At 57.4% G+C, this 25,368-nt stretch overlaps 2 protein-coding genes across 4 annotated transcripts; both read right to left on the bottom strand.

The window, feature by feature from the left end:
• Positions 1–265: 265 nt before the first annotated feature.
• Positions 266–3,211, bottom strand: TCAP (titin-cap). Its single transcript, XM_004434569.3, has 2 exons — positions 1,393–3,211; positions 266–1,125 (listed from the first exon to the last, which is right to left on the bottom strand). Exons 1-2 carry the CDS (start codon positions 1,500–1,502, stop codon positions 735–737), a joined length of 501 nt encoding a protein of 166 aa, XP_004434626.1. The 5' UTR covers positions 1,503–3,211; the 3' UTR covers positions 266–734.
• Positions 3,212–3,397: 186 nt separating this feature from the next.
• On the bottom strand, positions 3,398–25,004 carry STARD3 (StAR related lipid transfer domain containing 3). Of its 3 annotated transcripts, XM_087441094.1 has the most exons (16): positions 24,886–24,962; positions 14,635–14,783; positions 12,481–12,753; positions 9,583–9,660; positions 9,170–9,247; positions 8,993–9,046; positions 8,492–8,609; positions 8,180–8,278; positions 7,897–7,952; positions 7,424–7,516; positions 6,706–6,768; positions 6,451–6,546; positions 5,997–6,076; positions 5,801–5,905; positions 4,607–4,700; positions 3,398–4,166 (listed from the first exon to the last, which is right to left on the bottom strand). In XM_087441094.1, the coding sequence occupies exons 3-16, from the start codon at positions 12,700–12,702 to the stop codon at positions 4,062–4,064; spliced, it is 1,341 nt and encodes a 446-aa protein (XP_087297220.1). In that variant the 5' UTR covers positions 12,703–12,753; positions 14,635–14,783; positions 24,886–24,962; the 3' UTR covers positions 3,398–4,061. The 3 variants fall into 3 exon arrangements, with proteins under 3 accessions (XP_087297220.1, XP_004434627.1, XP_087297221.1); XM_004434570.3 differs by lacking the exon at positions 14,635–14,783 and having other exon boundaries at positions 24,886–25,004; XM_087441095.1 differs by lacking the exons at positions 3,398–4,166; positions 14,635–14,783 and adding an exon at positions 4,173–4,310 and having other exon boundaries at positions 24,886–25,004.
• Between the last annotated feature and the right edge of the window lie 364 nt (positions 25,005–25,368).

Here is a 25,368-nt window from a genome sequence, read left to right as displayed (position 1 = left end):
GCCAGCTGGTCTGTGGGGCACTGCCCAGTGCCAGGGGGCTGGACACGGAGGCCAGGACTGTGCAGCAGAGTCAGGGTATGGAAGGGGCACTGAACAGACAGCTACCCTGTTTCCAGCTCCGTCCTGCCCGCCCTGCCAAACATGGGGCGTACCCACTAGCTCTGCCATATTTAGCTCAGATGCAGGACCTGTTCCCAGAAGTGAGCATGGGGGACACCACTGGGCTGGCCCCCACAACCACAAGGAAAGAAACAAAACTCTGGAACATAATTGAGCATTTATTGCAGCACTAACAGAGGGTGCTGGGGGCTCCACCCTGCCTCTGCCCTCTTCACGTCCCCCTCCCTCCGGTCTTCTCCAAGCCTCCTTCCCAGAGCATTCCAGATCCCCCTACACTTGTCTTTGTCCTTCTCTGAAGCTGAAAACTGGACCAGGGTCACTCCTCTCAAGAAGGGACCTCTTGCCCTCACCAGTATCTTGTGTCCCTTCTCCTGGGCTGGGGGAACTCGGCTGTACTGGCCCCCAGCTCTCCACCCTTAGTGCCCCCCATCTTTGCTCCCCTCCCTTTGGGAACTCAGGGGACCCAGGCATTCTGGCCTCTGGCTCCCTCCTCCCCTAGCCCCCAACTCTGGGCAAACTACAAAGCATCCATGGCCAGCAGCTCTCCTCCGTGGTCCTAGCCAGGAAGGGCCCAGCCCAGGGCGGGCACGGTGGAGCCCAAGTCACAGTCCCCCTCAGCCTCTCTGTGCTTCCTGGGACATGGAGCGGGACAGGGAGCGATGAAGGGCGCCGGGCTTGCTGACAGGCACCACAGGGGGCAGCTGCTTGGTGATCTCGGCCACATCCTGGCGGTCCACACACTGGCCACCCAAGGCTGTCTCCATTGCCAGCAGCTCCTGCAGCTGGAGGGGAGTATCCTCGCGCTCCTCCTTGGTGCCCACCTTGGTGGGGGTGAAGATGGGCAGTGGCAGCACCCGCTGGTAGGGCAGCTGGTACTCTTGCAGCCCGCGGCCGAGGATGCCCATACGCATCACCAACCACGGGGAACACTGCACCAGTGCCTGGCACTGCCCCTGCCGGTGGTAGGTCTCATGCCGCTGGGTATCCTCCTCATGCAAGGAGCAACTGGGAAGGAGAGGGGAGGGCGACACTGAGCTCCTGAGACCTGTAGCCCTCCAGTCACTGACCAGGGCTGGGGCTGGGCAGGGGGCTCCCTGGGGCTGCCAGGACATGGGGCGCAGGAGGGGTGACTCCACTTCACTCTTCCCAGTGGGCACTCTCCTTGCCCCCACCCCCAGAAACTTCTCCAGGGCTTTGTGCTCTGGCCTCATAAGGCTCAGGGAGGATGCTCTAGGGGATGAGAGGAGGGACCCCTAGCTGGCCAGCACTCACCCCTCCTCAGGCCGTGTGGACAGTGTCAGATCCTTCCATTCAGCCCAGAAGGCCTCTCTGCGCTCGCAGTTCTCCTCGGACACCTGGCAGCTCAGCTCTGAGGTGGCCATGGTCACTGCTCACTCCCTCTTGGCTCTGCTCCTCCCAGGCCCTTTAAATAGCCCCCTCCTCCCCCTCCTCCAGGGGCTATTTTCAGCCCCTCTGGCGTCATATGCTATAAGCAGAGCCAAGACTCACTGATGCAGGACTCTGGGCCCAGGGTGGGGGTTGGGGTACCTGGACTTGGGCTACCCCCAGGTCAGAGGTCAGCTTCTGAAGAGATCAAGATGCTCCAGTGGGGGCGAGGGTCCTCAGAGTGACACCTCCAGGTGTCTGACACTCCTTAGACACTGGCTGAGACCAGGCACATGCCCAGCCTCGTGCCACCTTGGCACTTGCCCTCTGCCCCACCCCTTCGCCCTCACCCAGGGAGGGTGGCAGCTTGTCTGTAAACAGAGCAGGAAACAGTGGGAACTGAGGCCCCCTCTGGGCTCTGCACCAGGCCATCAGGTCTGCCAGGGCTCAAGGGCACATCTCTGGGTCATGCCTGTCGACAGGGACAGTGCCACCACGTCCTCAGGTGTCTGTCCTCAAAGACTTGGTCCCTGACCGCCACCACCACACCAGCAAGGGTTCTGGAAATTAATTCCAAATGTGGGCCCCTGGGCACAAACCTCTGCCAGGTGTTCACCTTTCCCACGGCCGGTGGTCAGAGACGTGGTCTCCAGGTGGAGCCAGCGAGGGTGGAGGGAGCAGGCGCAGGAGGTGGCCCCCAGCTCTACCCCGACCCCCCCAAGTGGAGTGAAATGGGGTGAGCTAGGGATCCAGGGGCTCTGATGAGTGGTAGAGTTACAAAATCTGGCTCTGGCCCCACGTCAGCCATAAATAGGCTGTGTGACCATGGGTCAGTCCTTGCTCCTTGTCATTTTCCCCACCTTCTGGTCACAATGGCCTGACCAGAAGAGCTCTGGGACCTGCCAGCTGCAATGTGCCACCTAGGAGGAGCCCAGCTCTTTCACGGGGGACAGGATGGCAGGATGGCAGCTGGGACAGCCCAGCGGCCACGAGTAGCAACTCATGGTGCAAGAAGCTGGCACACAGGGTGGTGGGCACAGGGGGAGGAGGAATGAGGGCATCACCAAGTGGACAAAGCAAAGGGCAGCAGCAGAGGCGGTGACAGGAGCTGAGATGAGGACCTTGTGGGGAAAGCAGAGCTCCAGCAGCTAGTCAGGACACCCACCTGGGGCAGAACTGCATACCGGTGATTACTGAGACACCATGCCTGAGTCTTGCTTTCTTTGCATCTTACAACAGCCCTATGACTACTGAGCCTCATTTTTACCAAGTAGGAAATGGAGGCTGAGAAATAGATTTGCCCAGGGTCACACACCTAGCCAGGACCAAGATGGGACACCCCTGGCTCTAAGCAAGTTGGCTCCTTTGGAAGCCTGGCAGGGAGGGAGGGGGGCACGTGTGCTGGTGGCCCAGCACTACCCCGGCCCTCCTTGAGATCTGACTCTCTGCTGCCCCTAGTGGTGTGATGGGACAGAGGGGTTAGCAAGTGGAGCCTGAGAGGCCGAGATCTCACAGGTGCCTCAGGGAACTGGAAGCCCAGGCCCTACCTCCAGGCCATTCAGTCTTGCGGCCCCAGGCACAATCAAGGCCTGCTGTGGGTGCTGTTAGGTCTCTCCTACTTCCCCTGAATCCTGGAGACCTTAACCTGACCTTCCCTCACTGGAGGCCTGGCAGGGGGGCGGGGCATTTTCCTCTGACCAGTCATCTGGCCAGTCGAACCATTCAGAGAAGTATGTGTGTGGGGGGTGTTCCAGGAACTGGGTCCTCACTGGCTCCGCCCTCCTGTGGGCTTAGGAAGGGTGAGGGAGGGTGTGAGAGGGCATGTGAGGTGTCAGCTGCGGTGGGGGCTCACTCCTTCCCCACCTCCATGGTGCCGCCCTCCTCTCCCCTTAGGAGGCCAGGCTGCAAGAGTTGCTTTCTTCTTTTTTTTTAATTGGCTCAAATTACAAAGGTCCCCAAGGAGGCCCTTGGGGGGAGGGGAGAGAACCTGGGAGAGGCAGAGGTTTACTGCCAACACCCACCATCCTCACCTGCCCCCAAACAAGTGCATGTGGAAAAAGGTCCCAGACCCTTTAAATAATCCTAAAAAACCGTGATGAGAGAGCAGGAGATGAAGGGGCTCCTGCACCTTAACACTGGTGACAGCCTGCCCTTACCTCCGTCCTGCTCAGGACCCTGGCCCTCCTCCACCAAGTCTGAGGCTCCCATTCCAGACCCTGCCCCTGGCTAGGGAGGAGACAGCGGATCTCCTCCCCCAGGAGGCAGGGATGCCATGTAAACATCAGCAGGACAGACCCCACTCGCCTCAGCGGCAGAGCCCCAGTGTCCAGATGCTTGACCCTACAACCTGCTCGCGGCCATGGGTCCCAGGCACAGCAGAGCGTGGTGGAGGGTGGTGGCTTGGGACCAAGATGCTGCCACGGGAGGAAACTTCCTCTTCCCACTGCGTGAGGCCAGGTCCTCTGTGGGCAGCAGGAAACCCAACTGGCCCCTGTCTCTGACTCTGGAGGCTGTGGCGACAGGACCCTGGCCCGCAGGGTGGCGAGGGGGCATGGTTATGCCCGGACCCCCAGCTCTCCGATGCGCTGCCGCAGGTGGAAGGCAAATTCAAACATGGTGGCTGCAAGGCTCTGGTGGATGAGGTACCGGGGCAGGCGGCCCTGGGGGAAGGCAGGATGAGGCTCCAGGAAGGCTTGTCCTCAGCAGGGGCTCCCCCTCAACAACTGGCACCAGCAGGGGGTGCTCTAACCAAAACGCAGGTGCAGCTCTGGAATGCAGCCTAGGACACCCTCTCGCCCTCACTCCTGGCAAGAGGAACATGCTGTGCCTGGGTCTTGGCACCAGCCAGGCAAACAGACCCGGGAGGGGCTGGATTGGCAGCCAGCCACCCTTCTGGGGCCTCAGGAGTCAGAGGTAAGAAAGGGGAGGCACAGGCCCTCCAGCAACTCAGGGAAGACCATCTGGACCCTGTCCCAATTTTAGAGTAAGAAAGGAGGCGGAGAGTAGGGGAGGCCCTCAGCAGGGCAGGGAGCCCCCAATGTCACATAGCAGAGCCCCCTCCACTCCACCGAGTCTGCCTCAACAGCCCCAGCACCCCTACCTTGAGATCTGTATTAAGGATCCAGATGAAGGTGCAGACTCGGGGGTTACTGGCCGACTTGAGCACGATGAAGCCCCCAGGACCATTCTCTCCCCTAAGGAAAGAGGCGCCATTGGGGAGGGGACCTTTGAGCCAGGAAAGGCCCTTGACCTCCCTCCCCCATTCTTGGCTCATCTTGGACTGGGGTGGAAGAGGGAAGGGAGCTGCTGGTCTAGCAAGTGCTACGCTGCCTGAGCAGGACCCAGAACAGGTGTCCCAGAGGCCACAGCCCTCCACCTCCACCCACTACATGATGCTCAAATCCTCCAACAGTCTGCTGATGTTTGCACACCCCCAGTGGCAGGGAGCTCACCACCTTCTCAGCTTTCATCCACTCTCTTCAGGGACTCTAGGCTGTGAGGGGGTGGATTGGGCAGACACTTCTCAGTCCTGCCCAACTCAGGGAGCAGTGCAGTGCTAATGGGCTCCAGGAGGGGGCACCTTCTCAGGAGGTGGTCAGGAACTGGGCTGTATGGTTCACAACCCCTTGCCATTTAACCCACACACAGCTCCACTGAGCACTCTTAAGCCCACTCCATAGATAAGGAAGTTGGCACTCAGAGAGGAAATGAGCTTGCCCATCACCCAGCAAGTCTGTAGTGGTGCTCTCTGTGGAACCCCAGGAAGGATGGGGAAGAGAGGGCTATCTGGAGGGAGGCCGCCTACAGCACTGGAGTCTAAGATTAGACAGCAGAACTGGAGGATGCCCCGGAACAGACAGCAGGAAAACTAACCCCTCTTCCTTTGGTGGGACTTCGGAGCGCTCCGGGAGAAAGGCAGGGCAGCAGGGACAGGGGGAGGGGGATGAAAGGGGACTCGACTCTCCTCAGGCAGGAAGATGAAGCTCCAGAACTCAGAGCCTCCTGCTCAGGTTGCCCAGACCAGCATGACCACATGGCTCCCAGCCCTCTTCCCCAACTGGTCCCTACCCACGGTCTACCCCTGGCACTGCCTTCTGGCTTGGGTGGTGTGGCTCCAGCCACCATCCCCCAGTCTCCAGCAGACAGAGCAGCAGATTAGCAGGATTAGGGGCCGGGACAGGAAGGCAGCCTCAGCAGGAGACAGTGCCCAGATGGACATACTGTACCCTGCCCTGTCCTCACAGCCACCAGGGGAGGGGCCGGCGGGGATGACCCTGGGCAAGGCAAGGCTCACCTGACGTATTTGTGTGTTGGGGGCTTGGTGCAGTGGGTGGTGGCGATGCCTGATGACAGGTATCGGTCTCTGCGCCGCTCGATGCGTCGGACATTCACAAAGTCCCTGGGGGAGGGAGGATTAGATTGGGGGCGCCAAGCCCAAGATCCAAGGGCAAAAGGACTGCCTGAGAGGAGGGGGCGTGCTGGGTACTCACCTTGGGGAGACCACACCGCCCGCGGCCCCCGCAGACACATCGTAGGAGACGAGGGTGTTGTCTTCTACTCGCTGTAGGATCTGCGGGCCATCAGGGGAGACAAGGTGCAGCCCAGCCCAGGAAAACCCCAGGGACAGGGTCCCAGCACCTCAGGAGACCCGCAGGCCTGCTGTCTGCTCAGGTCTCTTTACTAAGAGCCTTGTCCGTTCATGGGCCTTGGGCTGGGCGTTCTATGGGCACTCCCTCTTTCCATCGCCCCTACCCTTTCCAGGAGGCACTATCACCATCATCCCCACTTTACAGATGGGGAAGCTGAAGCACAGAGCACTTCAGTGACATGACCCCGGTCCCCTGGGGGTAACTGGTCATGCTGGGGCATGACTGCCCTGACCCACCATGTCACTCTGTTTCTACCCTGAGAGGTGGCCAAGCCGGGCCCCCTGGCTCGGCTCACCTGGCAGGCAGTCACTGTCTTGTTCCACAGCACCATCCTCTCGGGCTGCAGGATCACCTCCTGGTACACCAGCTCCGCAGGGCAGGGCAGGAAAGTCTGGGGCAGGGCAGGCAGAGGGCTGGATGGTGCCAGATGTGCTTGGGAACACCAGCCCTTTCCTCTTGGTGGGGAGAAACCTGCCAGAGGGCCCCTCAGCCCCTTCCTGGAGTCCCAGACAGACCAGGAGGCTCCAGGAAACCTGCTTCCTTCACCCACCTTCAGGATGAATGTCTTGCCATGAAAGGGAATCTCGATGGTGTACACAGTGTCCCCATATTCCTGTGGCAGGGACAGAGGGGTAGCAGGGAGGTGGGTGGAGGGCAGGGGCAGGGCATGGGGCGGTGGGCTGGTGGCACAAGAATTGGTGACAGGCAGGGCACGTTTTTAACAGCTCAGGGTAGAAAACTCCAGGAGTTTGGGGATATTTGAGCAGCTGTTAAAAAACAGTGGTTTTGACAAATGTCCAGCAACAAGGAGAGAAAGCTTTGTGATATCAAGTTAAAAGACAGGAGCACAGCTGGAGCTGCAACCACGAAGAACTGTGTCTCCAGGCCGACAAGCGCTGCCAGAGGAACTGGCCAGAGAAAGGGCTGAGGATGTTTCCCTTCTATTTTTCAAGCTCTCTGCCATCCTTTTAGATAATGTTTTGATCATGAAAGAAAACACCAGACACAGGGCAGAAGCCTGGCTTCCCCTTCAAAGCAGGAGCCAAGGGAGCAGAGCAGCAGGGAGGTGAGGATGGTGGGGGCGAGTAGCAGGGGGAGGGGCAGTGGGAACATCCAATCTCGGCCAACCCCAGGGCCCAGCCCTCTCTCTTGGGGCAGGAATATGGTTCCAACCCATGCAATCCTTGGGCTTATTTCTCAGGCCTCAGAAAAGGGAGGGAAAACTCCCAGCATGCATGGGCAGGTCAGGTGGGATAGAGGTCTCTTACATTATTCTTCTCGAACTTCCAGTTCTCCTCCTGGGCCAAGATCTGGTCCACCAGTGCTGTGGCCTCCTTCCCCTGGCGGATGTATTCCCATTCCTGGCCAGGGATGGGAGGCAGGAAGGGGTCAGCCTGGGGCCTGCACCCCACCTTGTTTGTGGCCCTGTCTTTCTCTAGACACTCCACACACCTCTTACAGAAGCCTGACCCAGCCAGACATGGGGTGTGGGCTGGTCTCCTGGGCCCTGCGGGGTTCCTGGGGTCAGGGGCTATGGTTGTTCCTCACTGGGTCCTTGGCATGAAGCAGACCAGTGCGCCTGACTGATGGTAGGGCAGAGACTCAGACAGACACTGACTGGCATTCAGGTTGCCTGAGGCCTACCCTCTGCTAGGAAGCCCCTGCCCGCCCTGGCTGAGCCCAGCACTGGCCCTTCTCCGGGGTGCCCCCCAGAGGTAGGGTGGGGGTGGCAGCCAAATACCTGGGCAGAGAAGCTTTTCTTCCCGACAACTTCATCCTCTGATTCATCATCAGAACCTGCAGAGAGCGAGCGCAGATGACAATGGGAAGGGGTGGGGAGAGAGTGGGGAGGTAGTGGGATTTAGGTATAAGTGCAAGGATGTGGGGGCATAGAAGTGTGTGTGGGAGAGGGCTGCTGGCTTTCCCTAGGGAGCTGATAGAAGGAATAGAAAGAACAGACCCAGCCTCTTCCACTCCTCATAGAGCTCCTCCCTGAAGGCAGTTCCCCCACCCACCACCCTCACCTGCAAAGGATTCTGGAGGTGAATAGAACTGGCCCTCGGACAGAGCACCGGAGAAGAGTAGGGGTCCGCGGGCGACAGCAGCCTGGGCAGCAAGATACCCTGAGGGAGCAGACATGGGCAGGCATTGTCCCAGACCGAGGACACTCACACCTTAGCAGCCAGCACCCCCTGCCCCCCACCCCCGGCTCACCCTTAGGCTCTTGGAGGCTGCTCAGAGTTGGCAAGATAGTTCAGAACTGCCTCGTATGCCTGAAACTCTCCTCTCTTGGGGCTGGGATGACCCTCACTGCACCCCTTACCCCCAGCACTCACATCGCTCCTCTTCGGCCTCCTGGGGTAGGACTTTGAAGTCAAGGAACCAGGTCTCCAACCAGGCAAGGACAAAGGAGACGATGGGGAGCAGGTAGCCGAATGCCCCTTTGCTGAGCAGCTGTGGAGGGAGGGGGCTGAGCTCCATGGCAGGGGGCCACCCCAAACCCAGAGCCCCCTCCTGGGGTACCAATTCCAGCATACACCCCACTCCTGGTACCAGATGCTTGGGGACCCTCTGGGGCACACGCCTCTCAGAGGGATTAATGAATTCTGCAGCAGGATAAACTGAGGAAGAACTTTCTGTTCTTGGGGTTGCAGCAGGGCAAGTGGGGGAATACAGCGAAGATGATTCCTTAGAAATATCAAAGGACAGGATTCTCCCCCACCCCAACCCTGACAACAGGGGTAGACACCCAAAATCAGAAAAATGGTCCCTTCTTAGGAGAAGCCCATCCCTCAGGCCAGATACCCACCAGACCAGCCAGACCCTGAGCCACTGACCTCAGAGAGAATGACCTTGACAATGAGGAATGCACTGGACACCAGCGTGGTAACCTGCCCAGGGGAGGGAAGGAGGGAGATAGAGAAAACCGAGGCTGGGGAGTGAGTCCTCCTCCGTCCCCTCCCTTGCACCAGTCCTGCCAGGGCCCGGGAGCTGCCAGAAAAGTGGCATCTTACCGCAATCACCCACCAGTGCCGGAGCCGCAGCACAGCGTAGCCCAGGAGCAGCCCCGAGAAGCGGAAGAAGGCCAGGACCTGGAGGGGGTGCAGGGCGGGAGGTCACAGGTCAGCCAATGCCCCACGCCCCCCTCCAGTCCTGCTCCCCCACGTTCCCTCCACATGGTGTGCACGCCTTGGGAGAGAACCGCTGAGTCAGGGTTTCTTTGTGACCTTCTTGGACAGCGGTCTTGTCTTCCCCCTCCCACTTGAGACTCTCTGAAGGTGAGGCCTCATTTAGGAACCTTTTGAAGACTGAAGATGGGAGCCAAGTCTTCCTGATCAGATTAGGATGTGTGTTGCATTAAGAAGAGAACACAGCCAGAGTCATGTCCCTGCCCCCAGGGCCCCCAGGATCCTCTAAGGCCACTCACAAAGATGTCAAAGAAGGAAGTTTTAAAGTTGTAGTGGATGATCTCCTGCTCCAGGTTCTTCCGGATACCTGTGTTGGTCTGGAAGAGGGAGATATGAACAGCTCTGCAAGCAGAACCAGGTCCCCGGGGCTGCCCCTCACCTCTGGGAATGGGGAGAAGATAGGGGGAGGGTGGAATCTGGGGGAGAGGCTGTAAATGCTAAGCCACCACCAAAGGAGGCCCCCAAAGCACCAAGAGAGCTCAGCACAAGACCCCAACACTAATACCCCAGACAGGCAGGGCTGGGCTCAAGCACGGATACTCGTGGGCACACTGCAGAGGAAGGGGTAGACTTGGGGGTCTCGGGGCTGTGCAGGGGAGGCGATGGGCCACAAGCAGGCAGGTAGGGCTGCCAGACAGGGTACTGGAGCCTGCCTCTCACATAATTTCATCTCCCTCCCACCACTATAGTGCTCCATCTTCCCAGCCAACCATCCATCTGGGGCGATGGGGGCAGTGGGCAGTGGTGTCAGACAGAGCCCCAGGTGGCAAATCTAATTGATTAGGTTTATGCTTAATGGGCAAAATCCATCATGCTGCTGGAGAGGATGGCGTGGAGAGTGAGCAGACTTGTCCTTGCCCCATCCCTGCCCCAGCCACCCACACTTTCAATGGGACCCCTGAGACCTTGGCTGGGGAATGAGGGGTCTGGATGGACACAGAGGCAGACTGTAGCCTGAGTCCTCAGGAAGAATGGGGTGACAGGACTAGGCAGCAGCCCCCTGGAGAAGGGAGGACACGAGGGGACTCAGGGGAATGAAGCCCAAGAGCCCTGATGGGAAGACCCTTCACAACCACCTAGACTGGGGCTTCTGATCTCTGGCAGATGATCCAAAGTTTGGAGGGGAAGGGCTTGTTAAAGACACTGATGTTCAGGCCACAGTCTGAATCTCAGGCTGAGCTGAGCATCTGGAATCTTTATAAAGCTCCCAGGTTATTCTGATGCTCAGAGCAGGAGCCAGCAGTCTGGACAGGCCCCTCCCCCCTTGACACTCCAACCCCCTGCATGTCCCCACCTCGTGCATCTTCCTCAAGAATACCCTTGGGAGTCTGATGCCCCCTGCCCCTAGCCTGACACGGAGCCCAGCCCAGCCTGGCCCTTCTCTTACTCCTCAGATTGTTCCCTCCTGGGCTCTACAGCCCCTCCCACCCCTAACAGTCGCTGTCATTCAGAGCTCTGTCCTCTGTCCTTCTCTCTTTACAGAGAGCTCTCCCTCCACCTGGGTGCCCGCCTGTGCTGACTGCACCAGGACTCAGGAGAGCCGGGTTCCAGCCCCGGCTGTGCCAGTCTCTGGCTGTAAGACCTCATGCGGGTCTTATAACCCCGCTAGGGTCCTTGTACCCACTGGGCGACACACAGTCTGTGAGAGAACTGAAAACATATGTGTTCCAAAATACGAAATTAGAACCACAAAATTGAAAATTAATAAAATTTTAATTAAATGTCTACCAAGGGAAACATTATGCTAACTCTACTAATTGTTAAATCTAGCATTCTGAAACTTTTCATTACGTTTGACAATAATTTGAAGGTTAGATTTTCTCACTTTGCAACAATTCCCAAGGACGCATGATGACTGCTGAGCTATTACAGACAATACAGCCAGATAATTTCAAAAGGAAAATTATCAAAATTTTTTCAGCTCTTTTTTGGCAAGAAAATCTCTACTGAATGCAGGATATGGGTGAATTTTAGTGCTTGCTTTGATGTTGGATGGGACTTTCCAAAGGACGATTGCCTAAGACCTCAGCTCTTTAAAGGGGCCTGAACCTTGCTTGGCCTCGGCTTTTTCATCGGTAAGATGGTCCCTAAGGTCCCCTGTGCCTGTGGCTCATCCCGCTGAAGTGCCAGCTCATCTCTGCACACAAAGGACAGTCACCCTCAGAGCCCTGCCTTGCCCTCCAGCTCAACATGCCCAGAATCAAACTTATCCTCTTCACTTCTAAACCAGCCCCTTCTCCAAACTCCTCACTTCTACCAAAGTCATTGTCTTCCTGTCACCTGAGCTTGAGACTTCAAGGAAGGGCACCTGCCATCCAGAACTCTGACCCACTTTGCAGGAGGAAAATGAGGGGAGGCTCAGAAAGGCTGAGTCTCTTGCTGAGGTCACAGAGTTAACACAGAAGAGGAGCTGGGACAGGACCGAGCCTGGGATGCCCTACTCCTCTGTGGTCAGGTCCTGCTCCGCCCTGCCAGCGCCTGGAGATCAGGCCCACCGCCACCCAGACAAGCACTGCACTGGGGGAGGGGCAGAGACCCTGCACTGAGAGGCAGCTCCAGGCTGCTAGGTGGCATCTTACCAAATCCGGAGAGGCCAAACAGGCGCACTGGAGGAGTGTGCTGGGAGCCACTGGGAACTGGGAGTTTTTACTGGTTTGCTCCCCAGTGTACCCTCTGCTTTAGCACAGTGCCTGAGACACAGCAGGGGCTCAAAAAATGTTTGCTGAATGAATGAATGAGTAAATGAATGAATTGAGCCAGAGAGCAAAGTAGGGCAGAAAGAAGACAAAGCTTTCAATAGCTCAACCAGAGCCTGTTGGGCTCTCTCCTCCCTTCTCAAGAGTGTCCACTAGGGGGCACTAAGGCGCAGAGGTCAAGAGTGAACTCTGGAGCCAGAGCCTCTGGGTTCAAACTGCCTCCTTCACCTAGGTGCGGAGAGACCTCAGACAACTGACTCAACCCCTCCCAGCTCCATTTCCTTCTCTGGAAGATGAAAACAGCTGTTCTTATCAGCCTATTCCTCATTTTACCCGGAAATGAACCCCATCAGAGAGGCAACCCTCCCATGGCAGATGGACGAACTGAGGCCCAGGTGAGCCCCCAACACAGCTTGTGCCCCCAGCCTTGGCCCCACTCACATTCAGCTCAATGATCCAGAGCAGGGAGATGAAGAGCAGGTCGAAGGTGACAAAGAGACAGAAGGTGCGGCGGACATCAGAGATGGCCCGGCGCTTCTCAGGAGGTGGCGGGAGGAGGTGCGTTGAGAGGCTCTGGCTGCCAGACAGTGACAAGCCAAGGGAGGCCACGGCTGGCAGGCTGCACTCCAAGTCGCGGGCAGGCTCCCCGGATGGTTTGTTCATCCTGGTGGGCCCCCACCTCAGGGCAGGGAGGGCAGAGCCTCAGCGGCAAGGCTGGGGGGGAGGTGGGGCAGCTGGGTCAGGTCCTGCCTGTCAGGGGCCTAGAGGTCCTGGTAACCTCCTTCATCCCTTCACACACTGCCCTCAGGGACCCCATTTGCTCCCAAACATATCTGCCCCCTCTTCCTGACCCAACCCCACAGCCCAGGGACCTCTCCGCCCAAATTCTCTCCAGCGGCCTGACTTCCAGGCTAGAGGGTTTGAGGATCCCTCTCTCTGTCCTCCTTCCTCACCAGCCCCCTGCAAAGCCCAGCGGCCGCATGGTTCACCCTCAGAAGTCTCTGGGGTCCTCCCCGATGCCTAGGGGCACAGCCTGCTCCTGCCAAGCCCTGCCCCGTGCGTGGTTCAGCCTCTGGTCTTGTCAACAGCCTCTTGGCCTGCCCACACCCCCAGGAGATGAGGGCCCCAAGCTCTGTTCTTTGTTTTCCAAGCACAAAGCCACATTCCCTCCCAGCAGCCAGCCCTACCCTCCCACCCACTAAGCCATGGCAACTGGGAGGGACTTCCCAGAGCTGTGTCTCTGAGTGCTCTGCACTGGGACAGCGGGTATGGAGGGAGGACATCTTGGTCCCTTCTCTCTAGCTCCACCCCCCCCCTTTTTTTTTTGTGAGGAAGATCAGCCCTGAGCTAACATCCATGCCAGTCCTCCTCCTTTTTTTTTTTTCCCCAAAGCCCCAGCAGATAGTTGTATGTCAGAGTTGCACATCCTGCCAGTTGCTGTATGTGGGACGCGGCCTCAGCATGGCCGGAGAAGCGGTGCGTCGGTGCGCGCCCGGGATCCGAACCCGGGCCACCAGTAGCGGAGCAAGCGCACTCAACCGCTAAGCCACGGGGCCGGCCCTAAACCGGGTATCTTGAGGGGTACTGTAGATATTAAACCAATTTGCTGTTTTTCCTGTTTCACTTGAGGGGTGACTCGGGGGTCTCCAGGATTTGTGAGCCTGTTTTGCAGGAGAAAGAGAATGCCTTCGGGGAGGTTGTGATCACGGGATGGCCGAGATCACCGATGGGCAGCCCTCAGCAGCTGTTGAAGCCCAGAAGTCAGATTGCCCAGAGGCTTATCAGGAGTGACCCCTTTGTTTCCCTGAAGCCCCTCCTGCCAAGTCCCTTAGCTCTATAAAACCCCCCTGCTTTCTGTTCTTGGGGAGGCGGATATGAGCGAACCCAGGCTCCCACCTACTCGTTTTGGCCAATTCAAATGAACCTTTCTCATCTCCAAGCACCGATGTCTCAGTGTTTGGCTTGCTGGGCATCGGGCACACGAACTTGAGATTAAGAGGTTCGGTATCACCCTCACCCCCACCTCAAGCCCGACCACCATCTTCTCTGACTGGACAGCTACAATGTGCTCCTAACGGGTGCATCTCCAGGCTGCCTCTCTCATCCTGCAACAATATAAAATCATCCACAAAACAGCCAGAGAGAACTTTCAAAACATAAATTAGATCCTGCCACTCTCCGCTTACAACCATCCGAAGGCTCCCCAGCAGTCTTAGGATAACAGCACCCTCCTCACCATGCCCTCTGTCTGGGCCCTGCAGGGTGTGGCCCTGCCCAGCTCCTCTTACAGCTCCTCTCCAGAGGCCTGCCCCCGTCTCACTCCCACCGTCACCCTGGTCTTCCTTTAGGTCCCTACATGTGGCAGCCCAATCCAGCCTCGGGGCCTTGGACCTAGCTCTCCCCACTGCATGGAATGCTCTTCCCAGTCCTTTCAACTGGCAGCTCGAAAGCCCTCTCCTCAGACCCTGCCACCCTCCTGTCCCCAGTCACAGTGTCACGTTATGTTACAGGGCTTTACTTTCTTCAGTGAAGCCATCACTCTCTGAAATGATCTTGTTGACTGTTCTGCAAACTCCATGGGGGCAGGGCCTTCACCTGACTTGGTTGCTGCTGTCTCCCAGTGCCTGGCACAATGCCTGGTACCTAATAGGTACCGAATAATTGATTGCTGAATAAATGGATGATCCAGAGGGTCTCCTGGCCCTCAGCTCCATGCTACACAGCAGAGAGGACCAGGGCGAACCCTAAAGAGAATAAGAACCAGTCACCACCTAAGGTTAACCCAGAGCTCCCCTGCCCATACAACACTGTGCCCACGTTTCATGCCCACACAGGGCAGGACAGTTCCTCCTATTCCACAGATGAGAGAACCAGAGAGGTGAATGGACTTATCTACCCCTTAACTGCCTGTGCAACCATGGGGCTGAAATTCTCATGAACCCTAGAGACAAAAGGGGCCCCAGAGCACTCCCTCCCTGCCATGCAGCCCCCAGGCCTAAGTATCTGCTCCACCAATGTGCTGGCAAGGGGCCCTAAGAGGCCCTGTCCCCTGGGCGAGGGAAGGAAAGGTTCAGTCTAGATCCAGAGAAGAGGTGACTCAGCATGGTGGGGTCTGAGCTTCTGGGAGTCGGTCACGAGTCTCCCTGAGTCTTCTCACATGCCTGCTCTGGGGGGCAGGTTTGGGGGCTAGTGGCAGGGGAGCCCTAGATGTTTGTCCCTGATCCCGGGAAGGCAAGATCTAACCTATCTCCCCTCCTGATCTGCTGTCCCCTCCATAACTTCGCTGTCTACTACCTTCCGCAGTGCCCTTGATCTACTAAGTCCAAAACAAGCCCCCAGTCTGTGGCCGGGAGGAGGATGGCAGAGGCCATCCCTCTGCCTCTGCACAAGCCCCAATGGACAGGAGCTGACTGTTCTCAGCAGAGGCACCAGCCCAAGGCCACCCCCCAATACCACACTCTTGGGGTCCCCATGACAAGCTCATCTGGAGGGTATTGAAGGAAAGCTGGGCCCAGCTCTGGAAGGAGGCAGTCAGAAGAGGGGATGTGTTAGGGCGCTGGCAATGGGACCCCTCAACATCCATCAGCTGGACCTGATGCCAGACTGCACACTGCGCATCCCTCACTGTGATGGGGCTGCAGCTCCGGGGCGGGTGACCTTTCCTTGTCTCTAACAGCCTCTTGTCTCCTGCCAGACCTGTCTCCACCTCTCCTCTTTCCAGTCTCTCCCACAAACTGCCTTTCTATCTTTCCTCTGTCTCTGCCACCCGCTCCCATGTCTATCTTTATTTTGCCCCCTCTTTGGGTCTTCCCCTCCATCTCTCTCCTATCTATGAGTCTTGCTCTCCACCCCATCAGATCAGTCTCTCTCTCTTTCTCCAGTTTTTTCTCACATTTCTCTCTCTCCTGCTCTTCTCTATCTGCCTTCACCCTGTCTCTCTCCCTCTTCCCTATCTCACTGCAGGGCACTGTGGCTTCTCTCCGCCCAGTCTGCTCCCGCGTCTGTCTGTCTTTCCCCCTGGCTTTCTCCCTCCCTCCAGGGGACAGGACTTGGGAGGCAGCAGCTTGGGTGTGAGACGCACTCGGAGTGGCAATAGCACCAACACTCACACACTCAGACATCCCTGTTGAAGTGAGAGAGACAGACGGGGGCTGAGAGCAGAGGTGCTGGGGAGCCCGGGAGAGCTGCAGACGCAAGGGTGTGCGGGAGGCGAGGGTGTCCAGGAGGCAGAGGGAGGGGGATCTGCATCACCCTCCCCCACGAAGCAGCTCAGAGTCCAAATAAGCGAGAGCCTGTCGAGTAGAACAAGCACCGGTAAGGGGTTGGGGCCTGCATCCTGGTCCTGAGGCAGCTGCTAATCCCGAGTAACTCCGGGCAAGTCCGTCTCACTAAGACTCCATTTCTCTATCTGGGAAAAAAGTCCGTGGTTTTTTTTAAATCCCTTTTTTAAGCAAGAGAAACTTCTAAAAAAATAAAACCTTACTTGGAACCTCAATATGTAAAACAGATAAAACAGGACTGCTATGGGTCCTGCCACAGAAGGCGGCCACAGAGCGCCCCACTGGTCAGCCTTTCCTCAAACTCCAGGGTCACCCAGGGCGCCTCCTTGGGTGCTGTCCAAAAACTGCTCATTCAGACGACTTCAAAAGGCCTTTGAGCTCTGTGAGACCGCCTGCCAGTCTAAGAGATGAAACCATCTTGGCCTGGAACTGCCCTTAGCAGTCCTCAAAACACTTGTTCTCTGGCCCCCTGGCCCTGGAGGGGGAAGGTGGCAGCTGCCAGTGGAACAGCTAGGCCTGGCCTCCGCCCGCCGCACCCACCCTCCTGAGGACAGGAGGCAGCAAGAGTGTGGTGCGGCTGGAGGGAGACAGCAGGGCTGCCACCCAGCCCCTGGGAGCAGCACCCCCTGCCAAGCCCACCGCCTGCTGTCACCACCCCTCCGGAGCGCCTTCAGAGGTGTCGGGAGTAGAAGAGCACAGGTGGCGTGAAGGAGTCTGCCTGGGATGGCTTCAGACGTGACACTCAGTGTGCGTGTGCGGAACCCGAGCTGTAAGGCCTCGGGAGAGTGGCAGGGAGGGAGGAAATAGGAGTTTATCGTCCTAGGCTGGAAGGGAAAGAGGGGTAGGGAGGAGTAGGCGAGTCAGGTCTGGGCACAGTGGGAAACTCCTGAGGCAAAGGGGAAGGGTGGGCACGGGCCCTCACGCCCCCTCGCTGGCCGCCTTCTCGCCCCAGGAAACGCTAGGACGAGCAGATTGCAGTAGGAGCTCTTGGGTGGGGTCCTGGACTCAGGGCAGACAACAGCAGCAGCTGATACCATGGAACTGAGGACCGGACTCTGAAGTCAGGGTTCAGATCTCAGCCTGCCCTTACTGGCTGTGCCATCTGGGGCAAATATAACCATTCTGAGACTTGGTTTCTTCAGTTGCATTAAATAAAGGCAATAATAATATACTTAATGCCACAAATTGTACGCTTAAAAATGGTTAAAATGGTAAATGTTATGCTGTGTATATTTTACCACGATGAAAAAGGCAACAATGGCTACCTCCTAGGGCTGGCACTTACGTAAGTGTCAAAAGGAAGTATGCCAGGTGCTTGGGCAGTGGTGGTTGAGATGGAACAAGCAGCTGGCAAGGCCGTTCAGGTGAGAGGGAAATTAAGTGTGTGTGTGGGGGGGTCACAGTGACATGTAATAAAATCACCCCCTAAGGCCTGAGTTCAAATCTGAGCTCTCGAGAGCAACCTCTCTAAGTCTTCTGTCCGGATTTCCTCATCTAGATATAGAAAGGGCCAAGTTATTCCAGCTCCAGCCAAAGGTGAATTCCCAGGTTGGGGTGGGGGCAGGAGGTGGGGGCTGCCCTGGCTCGCATGAGTGCCAGGACTCATCTCTGAGGCTACCCCTCACTGGTGCCCGGCCCCACTGCAGTTGCAAGCTCCTGTCCCCCCTCTCTCACACCCCCCAGGTCCTGATTTCCCCAGTTCTTAGGTGACAGGGGCACAGACGGGGTCCCTGCCAGCCCTCTGTCACACCCAGGCCAGAAGCTCCAGCCAGCTCTCTGCAGCTCAGCACCCCAGCTGCCTGCAGCTCCTGGCCGGCCTTTCCTGGCCCAGGCGAGTCTGCAATGTGAACAACGCCACTTCCTCACAGTGCAAGCCTCACAGGCTGCATCTGCAAACTGGGAATACCTGTCGAAGGAGACAGCCACACATGGGAAGTGCAGAGAACAGTGCCTGGCACCACAGAGTAAGTGCTCAACAGATGTTAGCCACCGCCACCACTGCCACCTCCGGGTCTCCTCGCCCTTTCCCACCTCCCAACCTCCTACAGAGGGCTGGGCCAAACTGTACAAGTTCCAGCCAGAGTTTGTTCCACAGAGCTGTGCTCTGTGACCTGGGGCAGGGGGAACAAGTCTCATCTATATCCAGAAATGATCCACATTTCTGGGCAGTGGGGCTTCTCCAAACCCTCTCCTGAGGCCCAGCGGACAGAGGCTCTCAACACCTCCCCTGTTCTGCATTCCTCAGGAAATGAAGCACTGGCCCTACACTGGCCATGGGGGCTTCCCAGTGGGGTCGCTAACTCCATACAAATCAGGAGGAATCAGTGAAGCCGGAAAGAACTGGACTCCAAGCCAGGAGAAGGTTCAAACCCTGGATTCCCACCTCACTAGTCATTGAAACTCTCAGTTTTCTCCTCTGTAACATGGGGATGACAGCAGCGGCTACTTATTACAGGTATGGTGAGGATTAAGCGACTTATTAAATGTAACGGCCTAGAACAGTCCTTGACACAGTGATTGCTACGTAAGGGTCAGTGAGGATGATATCCCTGCCTCTTCTTTACAGGAAGACACAGTCTTGGGCCCTGACTGCCCCCGGGAGAGGGCTTCAGGCCAGGGCTGGGGTTGTTCTGGGTCAAGCCGCCCCTGTTAATGCCCAGGTTAATGGAGAATCCACAGATGGGTGGGAGGCAGAGGCTCTAGGTGGGAAGAGGTTGGCCTTGGCCCATGTCCTGTCGCTGGCCAGCCTGGGAGGGAGCTGGTTCAGGGAAGTAGGACAGACAGGCCTGCGGACCATGCAGACGGGCCAGTGCACAAGAAACAAACCCGGGCTGGCAGTGGCCCACACGGGTACCCTGCAGACATCCTCCTCTTTGTGCATCACACGCCCACCAGAAGCTGCAGGGATGAGACGGGACGGAGGAGACTGAGGCTCGGAGAGGCCTGCCTGTAGTCCCCCAGCCAGGACGGGGCAGAGCTGACCCCACAGGCACATGGCTCCCCCTGTGCTGGGCTGGGACCCATAAACCCGAATGTAGCTGCCTCCAGAGCCTCTGCTGACCAGGGAATGGGGTGTCCCAAGACCCCAAAGAGCTTAATGGCCACCCAGCCAAGGCCTGTGGAGAGCCCAGTGTCCTCCCCTTCACATCCAAACCATCAGCAAATCCTGCTGGTTCTTTCTTCAAAATCCGGCCGGCATTGCCCACTGCTCACCACTACCACCACCAGCACACTGCCCAAGCCACCGTCTCTCACCTGCTACAGCTTCCTGACACCTCCTTGTCCCTGTCCCAAGTCTGTTCTCAGCACAGCAGCAGAGGGATCCTGGTAAAAGTCAGACCACACCTCCCCAATGCCTGAAACCTCCAACAGCTTCCAGCTCAGCCAGAGTAAAGGCAAAATGTCCCCACCCTGGCCTACAAACCCCTCTTCCCCTGGCCTCTGCCCCTTGAACCCTCTGTTCCAGCCACACTGGTCCTTCTCTGTTGCTTGGACACAGCAAGCGTGCTCCTACCCCAGGGCCCTTGCACCTGCTATTCTTGGTTTAGAGCTCCTCCCCCCAGGTCTCTGCAGTGTTCCCGCCCTCCATTCTGGTCTTGCTGTAAAAGTCCCTTTGGAGGAGCTTTCCCTGAACTCTCTACTCAGCCCCCCCACCCACTTACCCTGCTTTATTATTTATTATTCACAGCACTTATCCCCCAAACATATCATATGTTTACTCGTCTGTCTTCTCCCACTGGAATGCCAGCTTCATGAGAGCAGTAACTCCCCGTGTTCTGCTCAATGCTTCGTGTCTAGTACCCAGCACGGTACCAAGCTCACAGTAAATATTCAGGAAATGTGTTGAACAACTATTTACACCCTTTCCTACTGCAGCACGTACACAGGTGCACAAGTACACACTCATGCCCAGCCCTGAAGGCCCAGCCCCTCCCCGTCCAGACCGCCTGCCTCTCCTAGAGCTGGACTCCGCCCTCTGCTGGTGTCTCGCCTGCCCAGAGTCCAGGCACCCCTTCACCAGCAGGCAAGGGGAACTGGTTTCCCGGGCAACCTCAGGCACGGTGGATGCTCCCCTCCCCTCCCCTTTCCTGAGCCGACTGGGGCTGAGTTCAACTCCTTGACAGCAAAGGTCAAGGAGGAGGGATGGCTCCCGTGGCAAGACCCCAGCTCTCCTCTCTCGCTATGGGGCTCACACCCCTCCCCAAGTACTCTCCTGACCACTGGTGGCTGCGGGGACACCCCACGGCCGGCTGGTCTCCCTTCTGTGCCTGCACCCCCCGATTCCTCATTCTGGACCGATCTCCTGTCCCTGGGGGAGAACTCCAACTCTTCAGAGACCAGTTCAAATGTCTCCTCCTGGGCAAAGCTCACCCTCACCCTCCAGGCTTCCCCAAGCCCGGATCTCAGGACTCGGGATCAGCATCCACTTTTCACACAGCTACACTCGAGCCTCAGTCACCTCTCCTTGAGCGCTTGAGACCCAGGTCACAGAGTGTGGCCATGGTACATGTCTAGTAAGTTACTTGGTCTGTGGATCCGTAATGCCCACCCTGGAATAGGGGAAAGGGCTCGGGTTTGGGGGTTGGTCAGCAGACCTGGAGTCAAAGCCAAGGTCATTCTTTATTAGGCTGTGTGACGTTGACCAAATCACTGAGTCTCTCTGAACCTCAGTCTCCTCATCTGTAAAAGGGGGATAGTATAGTGCCCACTTCACAGAGCTACTGGAAGGATTAGAAATAACACCTGCAAAGTGTCTGTGCTTAATTACCGGTAGCTACTACTACTACTAGGGGCCATGGGTACAGTGTGACAGGCAGGGCCCTGGGCCCGGCACACACGGCACAGCACTTTGCCCAAACTGCGTGTGCCATCAGTACTGCTGGATGGAAGGATAGGCCCTGGCCTCAGGGCGCTGACCCAGGATGGCACACGGTAGGCTCTACTGTAATTGACGGCCCGTGCCATCAGCCCTGGCACAGTCAGCTTACAGGCCCCTGCCCTACCGACAGAGGGTTTAGGAAGTTCCCTGGAGAAGCAGGAGTTTAAAGAGAGGAGGACATGGAGGCAGTGACAAATAAGCCAGGCTCCATTTCTCCTTTCTTTTTGGGGAAGTGCAAAGGAAAGAGTCAAGCCAAAACAGAAACTACATTCATCGCTGTACTCTCACCCCCAGCCCAGGAGGTTCTGAGGGCAGAGTTCACTAGAAAACCCTAACAAACAGATCCACTCAGCACCCCCCGCCCCCTCCACATGCCCAGCCCCAGTAAATGTCGGGGATGCCCCAGCTCTGTGATTCCAAGACCCCTGGCCTATTTAGGCGCTGGTGAGTCAGGCGCCAGCCTACCCGGTACTGCTGTTGGGTAAAACTTGCAGCTGATGAGGTCAAGTTCTCAAGGTCAGTCTGGAAAGGGCCAGTCATTTTCCGGGAGAGATCTCAGTTCTACCAGCCCACTCAAGGGAAGGCCCCCTCGGTGGGGCGGGAGTGTTCAGCACAGACTCCTCCCAGCACAAGCCCTGACCGACAACAGCCAGGATCGGCCTCTTCTCAGCCAGAAAAAGTTCAGAGGGATACACAACTGGCTAGATGAGATGTGTCCTTGCCCCACCGATGTGGCAGCTGCCCTTTTGGGGGCTGGGACCCTGAGACAGTTTCTGGAAGACAGCGGTGGACCTGGAGTCAGGAGACCTTGAAGTCCCTGCAGGGTGACCCTGACTCTACCTCCCCTGAGCCTCAGCTTCCCCATCTGCAAAATGGGTTCACCCATCTCTACCACCCAATGGAACAAGCATGAGCTGTCAAATGTACAGGACTTTGGGTCTCACCCGCACCCCCTCCCCAAACAAAGCTAAGTGTGCAAGAGCTCAGTTTATGCAGCACAGGAGCTGAGAGCCTGCAGCGTGCCAGACACTGTGCCCATGCCTGGGGACAGTCAGGGGCTCCGGGTCTGCGGAGGGAGGCTGACAGAGAAACACATGGTGCCACACTGTGATCAGCACTTTCAGGGGGAACAAACAAAAGACCAAGGGCTCCCAGAGAAGGGAGCATCTGACCCAGGCTGGACGGGGTGAGGTGGGGAAAGCCACAGAGAGGAGGAGCATTGACCGGGCTTGAAGAATCCGGGTCTATGAGCTGCAGCAGGGAGGAGAGGCATTCCAGGCAGGCGAAACGGTACGAACAAAGGCCCACACTCTGGTCTAAAGCACAGGCCCAGCCCACAGGCCTGCGTGCTGGCCCCACCCCAGGGGGCCTGCCCCGAAATACCAGGTTCCAGGCCTCCACACCTCCCCAGGGTATGGTCCCGGCGGCTCCTAACCCAAGGAGACACTTCCTCATGGCCAAGAGAGGAAAGGAATCCCCAGCCTCGGCAGAGGCGGCTGCCTCTGCCCTCCTGCCCCCCTCACCCCCCCTCCCTCCACAAGAGCTCTCTTCAGAAGACCCAGCTCTCCATTCTCTGAGCCCACCCCGGTCTCTGCCTCCCTCTGGTAAACTCATCCTCTCACTCTAAGGCCCCTCACTAACTGTCAGCTCCTCTGGGAAGCCATCCTTGGCTTTTCTCTCTCTGGGGTTCCCAGAGCGCCATGTACATTTTTCTAGAACTAATGCTTGCCATGTAACATTCACCCATGTCCAGCTTCATTTCCTGAGCAGACGGACATCAAGTCCTGGTCTTTTTCACTCTTAACTCCTCACTCGATAAATCCAGATCCTGCCCCCAACGCCCTCCATCCCAGAATTTTATTTATTGACAAAAAGCCAGGATTTGGGGCTCTGGGACAGAATGAGAAGTAAACTGCATCAAGTCCTCAAACAACTTATGAAATTAAACGTTATAACTACTGCTCTACATTGTCCTTAAATAAACAATAAGAGCTGACATTTATGTATTGAGCCCTCATGTGCTCACAGTTTTAAGCACTATACATACGTTATTTCATTGAATCCCCACAACAACTCTATGAGGTAGGCACCTTACATCTCCATTTTACAAATGAGGAAACTGAGACACTGACTTCCTCAAGGCCACAAAACAGTATAAGAACACAGGAAGTCTGGTTCAGGAGTCTGTATTCTCAACCACTAGGTTATTATGGACAGGGTGCTGCAGGGACACTGAGGGGCGATATTTAGTCTTGGGGGTGGGGGAGTCAATCCAGAGGTGGTGCTGCCTGAGCAGACCACTGAAGGACAAGTACAAAGGAGCTCAGCAGAAAGAGGAGAAGGGGCTTTCCAGGCAGAGGGCTGGTGTGTGCAAAGGCACAGAGACACGAAACAGCAAGGGGAGGCAAACACATCCTGCAGTGCAGATTATCGGACCTTAGGGTGCACAAAGGACACTGGCAGGGAAGAGGTCAGATCCTAGAGAGCTCTGTATATTGTGGTAGGGACTCAGCCTCTCCCACAGGCGATGAGAAGCCTTAAGCAAGGAAGTGACACTATTAGATGTGTTTTAAAAGGATTACAAGAGTTACAGTTTGGAGACTGGGATGCAGGCAGCCATGACTGGAAGTTGCTGGGAAGCCACCGCAGTCATCCTGGTGAGAAACACATCAACAAGGTGGGAACAGAAGAGATGCAGGTGCAAGAGCAGGTCTGAAGCATGTTCAGGAAGTCAACCAGACTAGGCCACCTCTTAGAAATGGGAATTGAGGGAGAGGAGGAAGAATAAGAAGATTCCCAGGTTTCTCGCTGGGATGGAGTGGCAGAGGAAGGCTGAGTCTGCAGCGGAAAAGACCAGGTCAAGTTTAGACACAGCAAGCTCCAGCTGAACAGGAGCTGTCCCACCGGTCGCCGGATGGCCGGGTCTGGGGCTCCAGGGAGGGGCTGAGCTGAAGACGCAGATCTGGGCGCGATTCGGCTATTCAGGTGGCGAAAGCTGAAGCCACGGGAGTACATGAGTCCGTCCAGATTCAGTGTACAGAGTGGGGGCTGGGCGGGAGAGGAGACCGTGAAACAGTACTTCTACTGTCAGAACAGTGGGAAGAAAATAAGGGGACGCTGACGCGGAGGAAGTCAAAAACGGGGGCCTGTGTCAGTGATGTCAATTAGGAATGAGTGTCACTGGTGTTATGCACCTCTGAGAACTCAAAAGTGAGTGTACAGGGCCCTTTTGACGTCAACTAAGAAGTCATCCACTGCCGTTTCCAAAGGAAGTTGGGGGAGACCGGATGACAGCCAGACGCAAACCCACCGGAAAGTGTAGACATTTTCCTGCTCCTTCTCAGACCCTGAGCCCTCCCCACGACCATCCCCGGCCCCTTAACACCCAGACACCGTCCCCCCGCCTCTCCCCTCAGAGTGAAGAGGCAGGGTTTAGAAAGCGATCTGGGACGCCTCCCCCCGGGCCCTCTCGGGTGGGCGGGGTCGCGAGGGTCAGCGCCGAAGACCCCAGAACCCCGCGCGGGGCGGAGCGAGGCCGAGCAGAGGAAGGGGGCGGAACCTGGGACGCGGGGGTGTGGGGAGGGTCGGACGGAACTAAGAGCGGACAACAGGCTGGGAGGCGGGATCCGCTGGCAAGACACAGCCCTCGTGCCCCCACCCGGCCCCAGTGACCTCTCCTGGACCCACCTGCTCCATGTCAGCCGCCGCCCCGGCTCTTCCTGCCCCAGGCGCAGTCCGGGTCCGCGGCCCCGGCAGCGCCTCAGAGCGGAAGGCAATCTGCCGATGGCGCCACTTCCGCCGCTGGGTCCGCCCGCGAGAGCGAACCGGGGCGGGCGTAGGGCTGCAGCCCCGCCCTCTCGCCTCAGCCTCCTCCCTCTCGCCTCAGCCTCCGCCCCCAAGCCGGCGGGGGCCGCCCCACCAAGGGCCGGAAGTGGGGGCTACAGCTGAAGTTAGACTTCAGGGGGGTCTTCCTGACGGCGGTGGAATGGGAATGAAACCCAGGGCATCATTGTTATTGGACCATCTCGGCCTGGCACTGCGTAAAAAAAGGGGAACTTCGTGAAGGGCGGTCTGTGGGGCTGGGGGACAGGTTGTTTGGAGGAATCCAATTACTCTTGAAGGATTTCTCTCCCCCCGCCCCTCGCCTCTTTCAGCCGTCCCTAGCAGGAT

This window comes from Ceratotherium simum, chromosome 16 (assembly GCF_057802395.1).
Source record: "Ceratotherium simum simum isolate JZ-2026a chromosome 16, ASM5780239v1, whole genome shotgun sequence".
NCBI classification, from domain to species: domain Eukaryota; kingdom Metazoa; phylum Chordata; class Mammalia; order Perissodactyla; family Rhinocerotidae; genus Ceratotherium; species Ceratotherium simum.
The sequence above is the reverse complement of the archived record's forward strand: the minus strand, read 5'-3'. Positions and strand labels throughout refer to the sequence as shown.